Source organism: Phlebotomus papatasi, chromosome 2 (genome assembly GCF_024763615.1).
Source record: "Phlebotomus papatasi isolate M1 chromosome 2, Ppap_2.1, whole genome shotgun sequence".
In the NCBI taxonomy this organism is placed as follows: Eukaryota; Metazoa; Arthropoda; class Insecta; order Diptera; family Psychodidae; genus Phlebotomus; species Phlebotomus papatasi.
The window spans coordinates 62,039,965-62,054,201 of NC_077223.1; the positions used below are offsets into that span (position 1 = coordinate 62,039,965).

Consider the following 14,237-nt stretch of genomic DNA (forward strand, 5'->3'; position numbering starts at 1 on the left):
ATCCCGAAAATGGAAATACCGAAAGTTAAAACCCCGAATGTCAAAATCCTGTAAGCCAAAATCCAGAAAATTCAATATAAGAAGATATATAAGATATATAAGAAGATAACTTCTTACAATTTTTTCTCCTGGATTTCAACTGTTTCTTCCTTCACTTTCCACGAGGACTAATCAGGTATTGCTTCCTCCACGAAATGGCTGTCTCACAGAGATTTTGGCTTTTCGGGATTTTGGTTTTGGAAATTTTGACTTTTGGGATTTTGCCTTTTTGAGATTTCGGCGTTTCGAGATTTTGACCCAATGAGGTTGTGGTAGATACTATTCGAGATCTTGGCGTTCGAAGTTTTGACCTTTTCGGAATTTTTACCGGGGCCTGCTAAAACCGTAAGAAGCGACTAAGCTCCGCTTTTCTTTAAAAATAATAAATACTAAATTTCAAGGTCAGATTAAATGCTATTTATTTACATTTTGAAAATATTTTCCAATGGGTAATTTGCTTTTAACGTTTTTAATAAATTTAATGGTTCCCAACAGATTTGAGTCAATTTATAAATCATAAATTTCTATGTTAGAGGATGGTAATGGGACGGTTCCGGAATTTGGGCCATATGTTTTCAAATATAATTCATACCCAAGAGGAACTGGCTGGACTTAGCTTGAATTAAGTTTAGCAATATTTTGGCAATAAATCTTACAAAAAAACTCCAGCTTCCTCGAACTGCATCACCCTTCCTTAATAAAGAATTTGTATAGGAAAAACAATTTTATTGAACAAATAACAAATAGTTTTTTGTTGACTATGTACTATGTAATTAATTAAATTCTGAAAACTCATTTTAAGGGCATTTCGGTTGAATTTGAATTCATAAAAAGGAAGTAAATTATTTAATTAGATTTTGAAGTATTTGTGCAATTATTTCACTATATTTGAATGTGAAGTCTGATACAAATTCCAAAAATAATTGATTTTCACCTGCAATGTGGAAGCTGCGCTTGATAGGGTAATTGATTAACACACCATATATTTGTGGAGTAAATATTGGCGAAAGCAGACTAAATAATTTATCTATAGAATAGAAATCATGACATAAAACATTTATTTATACTTTAACTGAGATTTTTTACCATTTTAGCTTTTATGCTCACACTTCGCAGTGGGTAAGTGGTTCCATGTGCAATCAAAAAGTACACGATTTAGTTTAGTTGTTTAAAAAATAAAAAAAAAACTAAATATTTGTTTTATACATGTTTATTCAATATGCAGTATAATTAATTATTATGTACATACAAAGCAATAATTTTACATTTGCTCACTTTATTTGTATATTTTCACTATTAATATTTTACTCTTGTAAATACATTTTTTCTTCATTTCCACACTTTATTATTTTCTCAGTGGATATGCCTAAAATAAAAAAAAAAACATAATCCGAATTTATACTTTGATATTATCCAAACTTTTGCATTACTGCTGCATCACACTTTTTTTCCAACCAATTTTTATTTCCCAATAGAAGAACTTTTTTCACCATATGGTCTTGTTTTATTTAAATTTTTGTTATACATACAATTATAAATATTGAATCAAGCTTATCACAAAAACAAGAATATTATATCGATGCAAAATACGAGATAATTTGTTTTATCTTTTATGCATTTTTTTCATTTGTTTGTTTGATATAAAATTATAATTAATGCATTTTTTTATGAAAAAGAGATGGGGATACTCGATATATGGGATAAAACATTATATGAGTTTTTTTTTCAAAATATATTTTCTGTATATTAATATTTCGAGAATTTGTGAATTGTTCATTTAGGAAAATTGTGCTATAAGTCAAGTTTTAAGAATAGTATAATATTGCTCTTTCAATAATCTGTAAATAGTTCAGTTAGAATTGATTTTCTTAAGAACTAATTTAAAAAAAGAAAACAGAATAATGATTTTTATTATTAATTTTTTTTAAATAAATATAAAAATATACAATAAATAAAGAATTTCGTTGTCTTCTTTCCTGTTTTTTAGTCCCAAATAATTAAAAAGTTATTAAAAAACATATTTTGCCCTGTAATTTTATTGATTTTTTCCCAATAAAAAAAATACAGAAAAGGCAACTGAAGAATACTTTTTTCTACTTAAAAGAGAGAAAAATCTTTATAAATTGTTTCATCTATCTCTTTTATAGAGTTTTAAAAACGTTTTGACGAAACAAAAATAATTGCGGGAACACCATGATAGTGCGCTCACAATTCTTTTCATTTTGTAAAAACATTTTAAAAACATGGTGACATATGAGACAATTACAATTAGATTTTTTTAATTCTGTAAAAAGCATTAAAAACATTTTAAAAATGAAAATTATGCTTTATTATGGGCTACGTGGACCACGCATAATTATTTGTCTTTTGTAAATTTGCTTTCTACGTTATGCCTGAGAGTGAAGAAGACAACTCATACGACAGTATACAATAATTTTGTTTTGTAAAAATCTGTCTGACATTTCAATGAAGCTGACTGCAACCTGAAATCCTGTTTTATAGTTATGCCCAGCGCACGATAACTTTTGTTTTGTAAACATTTCTTTAAAATTTCAATGAGAATGAGTGAAATCTAGATTTAGTCATCTCGCTTACTCTCACAGGCAGTTTTAAAAACATGCATGTGTACGATCATTAAGGGCGAGACTACCAGAACTACATCTCTTCGTCTTCTTCCATTTTATGATATGTCGGAGTCACTCTGATCTTTACAGCCAACAACTATGTCTTACTGATTCTCCTGCTTATCTGTCAAAAATTCGGACGAAACTGTCAATAAGTCATCAAAAAAATAAATATGATACTAAATATAAAGACCGTAAAGTAAGATTTAATTTTTTTCGTTATATTCTCAAAAATGTGTTTTCAACACAAAAATAAGTGTTTGTATACCGCTATGTTCAAAACACAATAACTTTTATTTTATAAAGTCGTTTTTAAAACTGTCTATCTGTGTGAGCGAGATGACTGAATCTAGCTCTAGGTTTAATTCACTCTCATTGGAATATCAAAGACATCTTTACGAAACAAAAGCTATTATGCGTTCCATAGAAGGAAGATAATTTTATCTGACTAAAGCTCGTTACAGAAACACAAGAAATTTGTCAGAAAGATATATCCTTCTATACCGAAAATGCAAAAGTTGTGTAAAAAATAGTCAAAAGGCTGTTTTTCAGTGAAAAAAAGTTTTGTCAAATAGGGAAATAACACCCTATTGACAAAATTTCAACAAAATTTAGTTGTTCGTTTACAAACCTCTTCTTTCAGAGTACCTTATCTTGTTTGGTAGAAAAATATATTATTTCGATTTCTGATAATAATAACAATTGGTTGAATTCCACTCAATTTTGCTAAAATGTCAAATAGTTCTTGAGAAACCAAAAAATTCATATTACAAATATTTTACAGTAATTTTGTGTTTGATAAACAAGCTTCAACAATAAAAATACTTCTTGTTTTCGTTAAAACTTGCGCTCAGTTTGCCTATAGCGAAGTGACCTTCTTCTTCTTCTTCCTGTAAGTTTCATTTCAGTGGCCGGACCTCACTCGACATGCATACAGCTTGGCGAATTGAGCAACTTTCTGTCTCATTTGGAAAGACGAATAGTGGTAGCCATATTTTCTCTGTCTAGAGTAAAAAATAACCTCAAGAACAGTAAAAGTTAATGGTGTTCCATGAAATCAAAAGCCAGCCCTTTAATAATGGGAAAAATGTATAGGTTGTTGGTCCTTTGAAGCTAGCTTTTTTTTGTATCAAATTAAAAATCTATTGAATGCTGAAAAAAGATAGACTTTTTGTCTTGTTCTTCTTTTCCTTCTTCTTCTTCTGTTTGATGTCAGAAAAGCGTCCAGTGCTGCATTTTCTTTATTTTCATAATTATTTCAAACTGAATGCCACTAAACTAACGTCTTTTTAATTAAAAAAATAAATAAAATTCCTAATTTATATCGAAGATCGACAAAAAGTGTAAGAAATGGATCTTGTTTTTGTTTATCCGTAATGAAAACTCGATATAGAACAATGCTCTGAAAGATGTCTTGAACGAAATGCCGATCGGTAAACCTTAAAACTAGCTTTTCGAGCGATTTTCGCCTGTTGAAACCCAGATACACAGCTTTCCGATATCCGGATGACAGCTGTCAAACAAGGCATTTTATCCCTCCCACATTTCCGTCTCCCAATCCAAAATTCCGTTATTGAAGATCCGTAAAAGTAATAAAGTAAAGCTCTTAAAAAGTAGCAAATACGAGTGAAATACACTTCCTGCCTGATTTAAAGAAAGGTTTATTTGACATAATATTTGACATTTAACAAATAGTGCGATTGGAAATTAGATGAATTGCACTGTAAGTTTTGAATGAAATTTCTGATACTTTTTGCTATGAGGTACGCAAAATCTTTTGTCGTTTTGCTCACTCAGATCTGTGGTTTCGATAACAAATTTACAAAAACAATAACAATTATGCGTAACTGAAAGAAAATTCAGAAAAAAACCAAAAATTAATCTCTACAGAAAAATCAGAAAAACCATTGCTATTTGTAAAGAATTAACCCATTATCTCATCTCTTGTTTCATTTTCGAAATCCAATTGGATGATTCCTTAATTTTTTTTTGTTTCTTTAAATAATATTTCTTTATTTCTTAATACATTATGCTTATAATTTTCTTTTTGTATAACACTTATGCTTTCGGTGGGTAACAAATGTTCTTTTTAATCTTTTTTTCGTTCCATTTTTCTATCTTCGACTTTCTATAGGTTTCTTTTGACGTTCTTTTATTTCAAATTCATTCATTTTAGGATTTTTTTGCTCACATTTAGATGTATGATATAAATTTGTTTTATTTCACGGACAACAATTATTTTCAAATGTATTATCTCATTCGGTTTTCTTAAATTACATTTTCCTTATTTTCTAAATAGTTGTTCTTTTACAGATGAAATATTTTCTTTTATTTTCATTCATTTCTTTTTTTTTATATAAATGGAAGCCATGTAATCTCGTTATCTTTCTAGTTTTTTTTCAGTAGAATAAATCTAACGAGATGAAACATTTTTCATATGAAGATATTACACTATAAGTATAATAATTTTATTATAACAGTAACTTTTATTACAAGATCAACTTTAATACATTTATTTGTGATTCATCTCAATCACATTTTAATGCTACACATAACAGCATTATGATTTTATCTTAGTTTAAAGATTTTTTTTTTCTTCAAATGGTTCTTTTACAAATAGGATTTTTCACTTAGATATCTAAGGTATGATTTTCTTATTTTCACATAATCGCCTTCGTATTGATTTTTTTCTTCACAAATAACTAATTGCAGCCTTTAGATAACACTTCGTATTTTTTCTTGTTTGTTTTTTTTTTGTTTTAACTAAAATAAATCTCTAAAGCTTAATCAAGACCTTAAATATTTCATTCACTTTCCTCAACATTTTTGCACAATGCAAAAATGTTGGAAAATTTTGGAATTTAGTTTCAGTGGCGTTTTGAGAAGAAACAATTCGTTGGGTTTGAGAAGATGAATTTTTTTTTAATGTACTTTGCTGATGGTTAACTTTTGTATTGAAGATTCTTAAGAGAACTGAGCCGAAGTGGCAACAATGGGCCAAGCAGGTGGCAGAAGCTAATGTCAAAGAAAAGATTTGAAATGAAAGAACTTAATCGTTAAATGAATCTCAAATTATTTATAATTTATGTTTCGAGGATTTTTTTGCAACATTTGGACAGGCTCACACCTCCAAATCAAAATGTCAAACTTTGGAATTATTTTCTTCTCAGTTCGGCCAAAAAGAATCTACCTACGTGCAATTGTGCTTATTCGTGAGTGCACCATTTTGTTCCCTCGGCATTTTCTTCATCGTGTCCCCATCCACATCCATCTTTATACTCAGAATATCACAATTGAAGGGCATCCCATGGATGACACCATTGCCCTTGGCTCCTTCACTCGACTGCCGCGAGTCCACTGTGGACACTGTCTTGTATTTCTTCTTTTCGGGCTTACAGTAGTAGTACCACAAGGAAGCTCCCACAACACAAACCCCAACTACACAAAATGCAATGATAATGATAACAGTGGTTTTCATGGTGTGGTCCTCCTCTGGAGTGGCTATTGTTGCACTGGGAGGCACTGCGCCGGAATTGGCTTCGGGCTGAGAGCACCGACAGAGGTTACACTGTGAATTATTGTGCCGCTGATAGCCGTTCTTGCACACCATACTGCAGAGCTCATGACCTTCACAGAAGTTCGTGTCACTGATATCGCATCTCGGGCAGCATTCACCAGGAGGTTTCACCTGCTTGGAGCACATCAGTGTCCGGCAAACACTCATCTGCACACAAAATAAAATTTAAAAAAATTAGGATGAAATTCTTTTGATTTCAGAGACTTGAACACAGGCTGAATTGGCCTGTGTTCAATGTCCGGAGAGGTGCTTTCCCGGCTAAATCCTGTGTTTCCCTGGTGTTTCCTCATTAGGAGCGGAGGAGTTAAAATACGACAATTTTCAGAGACATTGTTCACGATTTTCACCACTGAGAAAGGCGCGTTGTTAGCGTCGAAAGCTTTGGCAAAAATCTACGTATTTTTCTTGTCCTGAAAGGATAGACAACCCTGACGCAACCGGAGGAAGTTTTCATCTTCCTATTTCCAATACCATTTCTCACGTCAGTACTTCTACGATTAGGGTAAATTAAGCTAATTCAAAACCTGCTCCAAATGGAAATTTTTAGCTACTCCAAATGGAATCGTCACTGTTTTCATGATAAATACAGTACTAAATTAAATTTACATATTTTCTATACCACGGTTTCATTCTTTAGTTAATTTTGCTCCAAATAAAGCGAAAATCCATTCATATTAACAAATTTTAATTTGTTAATTTCTCGGAAAAATTAAAAGTGTACCTTATCACCATCGAATTTTTCATTGATCCACCATGTTTTTGAATGAAAAACACAATTAGGTGATTGTTGTTTATTCGTTTTGTTTAACATTTATGTCATATTTCTGGCTAATTTTAGTCAAATTAAGTGCAAATCTTTATTGTTAACGGTATGTGAAGTATTCAAATGAAATAATTACCTATTTCGAGAACAAAAAGGGTTTTTCTGGAGTGTCTGCAAAATGTTTCAATAGGAAACCCTGGAAATATAATTTTTTTGGAGAGATTTTCTTATTGTTTTAGACGAGAAATGAGAAAAGACAAGGAATAAGAACAAATCCTGCAATCAAGATCAACTCAACAAGGTTTTGGAAGCCTTTCATCGCGGTTTCACTTAAACTGTTTGTCTCCAATTAGAAATTTTCCCTTGTCTCCATTTGGATTAATTCGTTTCCAATAGAAGCATTTTACACTCGCGTATTTTCTTGCAGTTAAGAAGATTTCAAATTATATCTAAAAAATTATCACTAAACAGTAACATTCTAGAAGAGTCAAGGAGCAAATTTATGTAATTCTCTTCAGAAAAACTATGAACTTAATGTGTTGAATCTTCTGTCAAAGTTAAAGCGTCTGGAAATGGTCGAAATGGTTTTGAATTAGGACATTTACCCTACCCCTATGCTATTCCTAAGCTTTTCTTTAATCCTAATACTTAAGGATGGTCTTCTCCGATCAGATACAATAGTAGAACGGATCAGTGAAGACCATCCTTAAATGTTCGAAAAGGTTCACTTGTATCTCTTGAAATTTTGTATGCACAATTATCACGATAGATTATGTTTTATCGTAAACTTATAATTCATATTTATTTATTTATTTATTTATTTATTGAAATACGCTCGAGTTCCTTTACAATATACCGCCCCACACGGCAACGAGGATTCGAGCGGCGTCTGCCGCCGTCATTCATTACAGCCTCAGTGGTTAAAACGGCAGAAAACCCCACATCACAGGCTGATTATGATAAAACTCAGTTAGAATTGCCGAAGCGAGGTAGCATACGCAAGAAGTAACTCGAGGGAAGATAAGAGACGACATGAAACAAGGGTTTCGTGTTGTCGTCAATGGTCCTTAGCCGATCACACAGAAAAAAGAAAAACACAAAAAAAAGGGAAAGAAACAAGAAAAAAGAAAAAGCAAAGGGAAAACAGAAAAGAAAAAGAAAGAGAAAATGGGGAAGCACTTGAGAAAAGCAAGAAACAATGGTACATAATAAGCCGAAAACATTGCGAGCAGCAACAAAAATAGGAGAAAAATAAGAGTCCAATTTCAGGTTACCGAATGATAAACTTACAAATGCGTTAAATCACAAAAGAATGAGCAGGGTAGAAGCCATACCCGAGCACAGAGGAAAGGTGACAAAAACAGAGATGCGGATCATAAGGCGCCCGACGAGAGCCCCACCAGCACACAACAAAACAAAGCAACCCAGACAAACGGACGGGCCTCCCCATGCGCATGTGCCGAGACATAAAAAAAAAAATAAATAAATAAAACTGAACCTGAAGAAGAGCATCACTGTCACCACCTTCACAAAAATGGGGTGAGAGAGAGGCGAGAGAGTCCCCCAGAAAGCGACAGTGAGACACCATCTCCCCGCCTCTAAAAAAAGAAACACATGACACGGAACTCAAACCAGAGGTCCGCCCGAATGCCGGGAACCCCATCCCACAGTGTACTAGTAGGGCCAACCGAAACGGATACAGGCCTCAGATACCGCAATGTCAAAGCACCTCTCTACGAAACATAGCCCAGATGATGGAACGAACACCTGCCACAAACGCACCAAGACTTCGGGAGGACTTCAAATCTGGAGGGAGGTCATTGAAGAGACGGGGCGCCTTGTATTCAAAAGTTCTCTTGAATAGTTCAGTTCGAGGCCTAGGTACCTAAACCATTAAACCTCTGCGAGACAGTCTCTGCCTATACGAGGAATAGTAGCCAGCCATCCTGAAAAATTCCTTCAAACATCTAAAATCATAGAGGTACTGCAATGGCATAACCATCCAAGCATCGAAATCTCTCCTTACAGACTCCCATCTCCGCTTTCCCAGAAGAGCCCTAATTGACTTTCTCTGTGCAACTGCGACACCATCCAAAGTGGTAGGGCAGGCTGCACCCCAAGCAAGCAGTCCGTAAGACAAACGGCTCTCTACACAAGCCTGATAAAAATGTTTTTTAACATTATTAGGACATAGCTTAGCTAGGTCATAACAACCCTTGATAGTGGGAAAGAGAGAAGTCTTCAGTCTTTCAACCTGAGGTTTCCAATTCAGCATTGAATCAATAGTCACACCAAGATACTTTGCACTCTCCACATTAGGTATGGCAATGCAATGGCCATCACACGAACCCCCGGAACATGACCTTGAATGGGAGATCATTTGCGAATTACAGTGAGAGTCTGCATCAAACATTCTGAAATGGATCATTACACTCTTATCACTAAGAACCATAAAGTGCGAATCCAACCAACTTCTTATGAGTAGTAGGTCTCTTCCAATCATGTCATCAACCAACCCCCAGGATGACGCCGCATATGTGACTGAAATGTCGTCAGCATATGCCACTAACCTCCCAGACAAATTTAGCCTGCACAAGTCATTGATATAGATTAGAAAAAGTATCGGTCCCAGTACACTACCCTGGGGGACACCACAATCTATCCGTTGAGAGTCACTAACCTCCCCACGAATCCTCACCACCTGCATTCTCCCAGTCAAATAAGAACGAAACAAATCCAGTACATGACCCCTAAAACCAATGCATTTAAGCTTTTCCAAGAGCAGAAGGTGATTGACAGTGTCGAATGCCTTAGAGATAATTCATATCATATTTCTCTCATCTGAGTGAACATTAAAGATGACTTTTTCATGGTTTTTATTCGTTTATTCCGGAGATAAATAGGTGTTAAAACAGTGACCCTTTCAAAGGATCCCCGGTGACCCTTTCATTTTTACCAAGTGTTTATGAAGCTAAGAATATTAACAAATTTGTTTCATTCTGGATATGTTTCAAATGTTGTCCAGGATTCTAGCTACACGGTCATTTCGTCCCTATGCGAAAATGTCCTTGAAGCATCACTAATAACAGTTTTTCAGGGTTAAATGTTAAATAGCGCTATAAAGGGAATATTTATCAGAGGATTGAATTTAGTTCAAATTCAACGTAAAGATCTTGGAATTCCGGATGAATTTTGACCAGTTTTGAACCAATTACAAGTTGGTTATAAACCAGAAATTTACAAAGAAGCCTTAATTGCTTTTAATGGCTAATTTGAAAATTTACAGTTCAAAGATTTTTCCTTACAAAAATATTTTCTCACTAAAAATTTTATCAAAGCAAAAATAAAACAAATTACCTGGCAAATGGATTCACCCTCGGCTGAGCATTCGCAGTGTGTGCAATCATCTTCCTTCCATTGTTCACCGGCGGGAAAATGTCTCCCACGGCGTCCAGAGTAACAACTGAGAGATCTCCCGGCGGAAGTAGCCGTGGCACTAATTCTGCACTCTTCCTCTTCGTGACATACACTGAGCCCATCTTCGCATCTGCATCTCTTGCAGTGCTCCCGCCACTCGAATCCCGATGCCAGGTGCGTACAGTTAGGCGGCTGATCACACCGATAAGTGGCGCAGCAGTTTCCTGGGCGTCGAGATCCAGAATACTTGACTAGGGGCACAAGGTCCCCGATGCAAATGGGTTCAGGGCACTGCGAATTACAGAGACAGACCTTCTGGGGACAGCAGAGGCGGAAGAGTGCGTCAGAGTCTGTGGTGTTGGACTCAGCGGTGGCCGGCGGTTCATAAGCCTCTGGTATACTGCGCCGCCTGATATGTCCTGGCACAATTTTGATGGACTCGCGCTTGCGGTACTGCTGTACGAGTGATCGCTTGGCCAGGATGTGCTGGACTTCAGGGGCGGGCGGAGGTGAGATGTTATGCGGCGGCTGGAGGAGTGAGGAATAACTATCGTCTGGACACTCGATGTGGGCTAACTGGGGACACACGACCTCCTTGCACTCGCTTGGTTCTGCAAAAAAAACATTGAAGAAGAAAATTTTGTGAGTTTATTTTGAAATAGATGAAAAGCACATTAAATGTTGTAAATGAGATGCAAAGATGCAACATTGTAGAGATGAGGGCACGCGCATTCAACCTTCGCAAAACATTGCGCACTTTTCAAAGTCAAAGTCAATTAAAAGCTCAGCGTGTTTGCAGATTCCAATCATTCACGGATAGAACAATGAGAGGCATTTTCGATGGAGCTATAATACTCATAAATGGTATTAATTCCAACAAAACACACCCACACTGTTCTTTTCAGCCTTTTTTTATCATTCGCACATGTTCTCGACATCTTTTTTATAATATTATTTGCACCATTCGCCTCTGGAAGCACGGTGACCTCACGTGAATGCTGGAGAACAAATGGACTCTGTCATTTGGTGTAAATTAAATAATTTTTCACGGTTCAGCCATTCAGAGATCGCGCCTTTTTTCCACCACCACAAACAAATTCTTTCATTTCCATTTGAACCTCTGCGGTTAGGAGATATGATACATTTCGTCAAGAGAACCAAAAGAGAGATGACTAGACTCTACAGTGCATGACAGTTTCTGACGAGATAAGGTTTTGATACCATCAACAAATAAATTTTAAATAATTCACAACGTATCTGTAAGTTCAAATAAATATTTATAAAGTTCTGAATTTGCAATGGTTAACGTATATAAGCATTTCAAATTTCTGTCAAATTTAAAGTTAAATTCGGAACGTCAGTGAAAATCCCAATTAAAAGTTTATTGCAAAAAGAATTCTGTCACATGTATTGTACGCTATTATGAATTTAAATAAAAAAACGAATCTTGAAATGTATAATCTGGATATTAAACAAGAAAGTTGAAATGTACGAAATAGCATATTTTAAAAATTTTATGCTTGATATTTTACCCGGGTTCCGATATCTCGTCTTAAGTTATCTCGGTCCCAAGTTGGGACCTTCGGGGTACCCCCCATAAGTCGACTCAGAGACCATTAACATGCCTCACCCTTTTCCTTCCCTACCAACAAAATCATGTTTTTGGGATGCTTTAAAAAGCGTTGTTCTATTTTTTTTTCATTTTTAACAGGTTATGCACTGATTATGAACCGGTTCCTAACTGATAACTAATTTGGATAATTTTGGCTAATCTTTTAAGTGATTTATAAATTGGTCCAAATCGGTTGTGAACCGTTAATCAATCGGTTATGAACCGATGAGCAATTTTTGTCCGAAAATTTAAATCATATTCCGAATTAGTTTGTGCTACCCTACACAGTTTATGCTACAAACACTGTTGCATTTTATTAGATTACAAATGAAGCTCTACATTAGGGCCTTGACAGACATGAGGATTAGCCGAGAGACGGCTTAGTGTAATTATATTAGAAATAATGGTTAAAGTGCATTACCATCATTTTCCACTAAGTCGTCTCTCGACTTAAGTCGTAAGTGTGTCTAGGGCATTACTATTTGATCAGTGACAGCCAAAATCCCGAAAGCCAAATTCGCGAATGTTCAAAATCCTGAAAGGGATGAAATTATATGGAGGATAATATGCAGAATAATTTCCCAAGACACAGAAAATTTCTTTAGTACCGTCGTTGCGGGTGACTTTGCACGTTTTTTCGCTATTTTTCAACTTTGCCCTCTAAAAGTGGATAGTTAAAGTGAAGGGAGGGGGGTTTTTGAGTAAAATTATTTGTATTCAGTTGTTAATGAATGGATTTTGTGCCACTAGCATTAATTTTATAAAATTTTACTATGTTTAAAAAAATCAAGAAAAAAGGCTTGCACTGGGGATAAGGTGCGGGTGACTTTGCACTTTTTAATAAATACTAAAAAATCAACAATTTCTGATAATAAACGACAATGAAGATCTTCACATCTAAGAGTAAGATGCACGAGATCTACAAGATGACATGATCGCCATCTTGATTTGACGTTTCTGTCCGCCATTTTGAATAACTGTCAAAATCTAAAACAGGTTCGATTGGGTTGAAATTTTAGTATGTTGTAGCTGATATCAAGACCTTTTCAGAACGTATCTATGTTCCGGTCTACGTCAAGTATTTACTTTGATACAGAGGCTCAAATTTAAAAAAAAAATTGAAATATTCATATTTTGGCGATGTTTATTTTCTAATCCTGAATTTTAAAACCTAAACGAAATGCCTCAGTAACCATAAGAAATGATTGTGCATTTTATTTTATATATTTATTTACTCTTCCATAATTAAAAAATAAATAAATGAAAAGTGCATTTATTTATTTTTTTTATTTTTTCATCTTTCCAAAAGTTTTTCAGATCTTCAAATAATGTGCTGTTATAAAGAAAAACATTACTTTTCTTTTTGTTTGTTATTTAGATCTCATCGCCTAACGATAATACTGCCTTTTTTGTGATGGTTTCGATAAAAGAAGCTCTCCGTAGTTCTGTATTAATGAAAATGTCAAAATTTTGAACTTAGAGCCCCAGTATCCAGACAATCGCTTGACCTAGGTCGAATTTTATATATGTTCTGAAAAGGTCTTGACATCAGCCAGAACATACTAAAATTTCAGCTCAATCGGATAAGTTTTTTGTTTTGACAGTTATTCAAAATGGCGGACAGAATCGTCAAATCAAGATGGCGACCACACCATCTTGTTGATCTCGGTCATTTTATCTTAAGTTATAAAAAAAATTGGATAATTTTTAGCCAAATACTTCTATAATAAAGCTTAAGAAAGTCCATTATATGCAATTTTATAATATAAATCATTCGTTCTTAGGAAGACTATAGTGAAAAAAAGGAATTTACTAAAAATAATGAACAAAATCGAAGTGGATTATTCTAGCCAGATAAATTTAGAATAGATTTGGGCAATTTACTTCTCTGAAATCGATTTTGGAATTGCATCTTCAGATAACTTTTTCGCGGAGTCGTTTTTTGACAAAATACCTATACTAGGATTTCATTGAATATTACTGAAACTACAAGAATCCTTTTGAGGATCATTGTACCTTACTTGTACTTAACATATCCCTATATACTTTGACATGGTAGACCGGATCGGCGAAGACTATCAATAAGTCCTAGAATTATTCAAAGTCTCACAAACAGCAGAGTGCAAAGTCCCCCCCAAGTGCAAAGTCACCCGCAACGACGGTAGCTATGACACTTTTAAGAATTCGGGATTTTGGCTTTCGGGA

At 34.6% G+C, this 14,237-nt stretch overlaps 1 protein-coding gene across 2 annotated transcripts in view; it reads right to left on the reverse strand.

Annotated features, from left to right (window-relative positions):
- Window positions 1-1,233: 1,233 nt before the first annotated feature.
- Window positions 1,234-14,237, reverse strand: part of LOC129802008 (hemocytin) — a 103,906-nt gene continuing 90,902 nt past the window's right edge. The window contains exons 2-4 of one of the 2 annotated variants that reach the window (XM_055847540.1): window positions 10,361-11,031; window positions 5,858-6,387; window positions 1,234-5,426 (exon numbers count right to left, since the gene is read on the reverse strand). In XM_055847540.1, coding sequence (XP_055703515.1) covers window positions 5,423-5,426; window positions 5,858-6,387; window positions 10,361-11,031 — 1,205 coding nt within the window. In that variant the 3' untranslated portion in view covers window positions 1,234-5,422. Of the gene's footprint in view, window positions 5,679-5,857; window positions 6,388-10,360; window positions 11,032-14,237 lie in introns of both variants that reach the window. The other variant, XM_055847539.1, reaches the window with a different exon arrangement.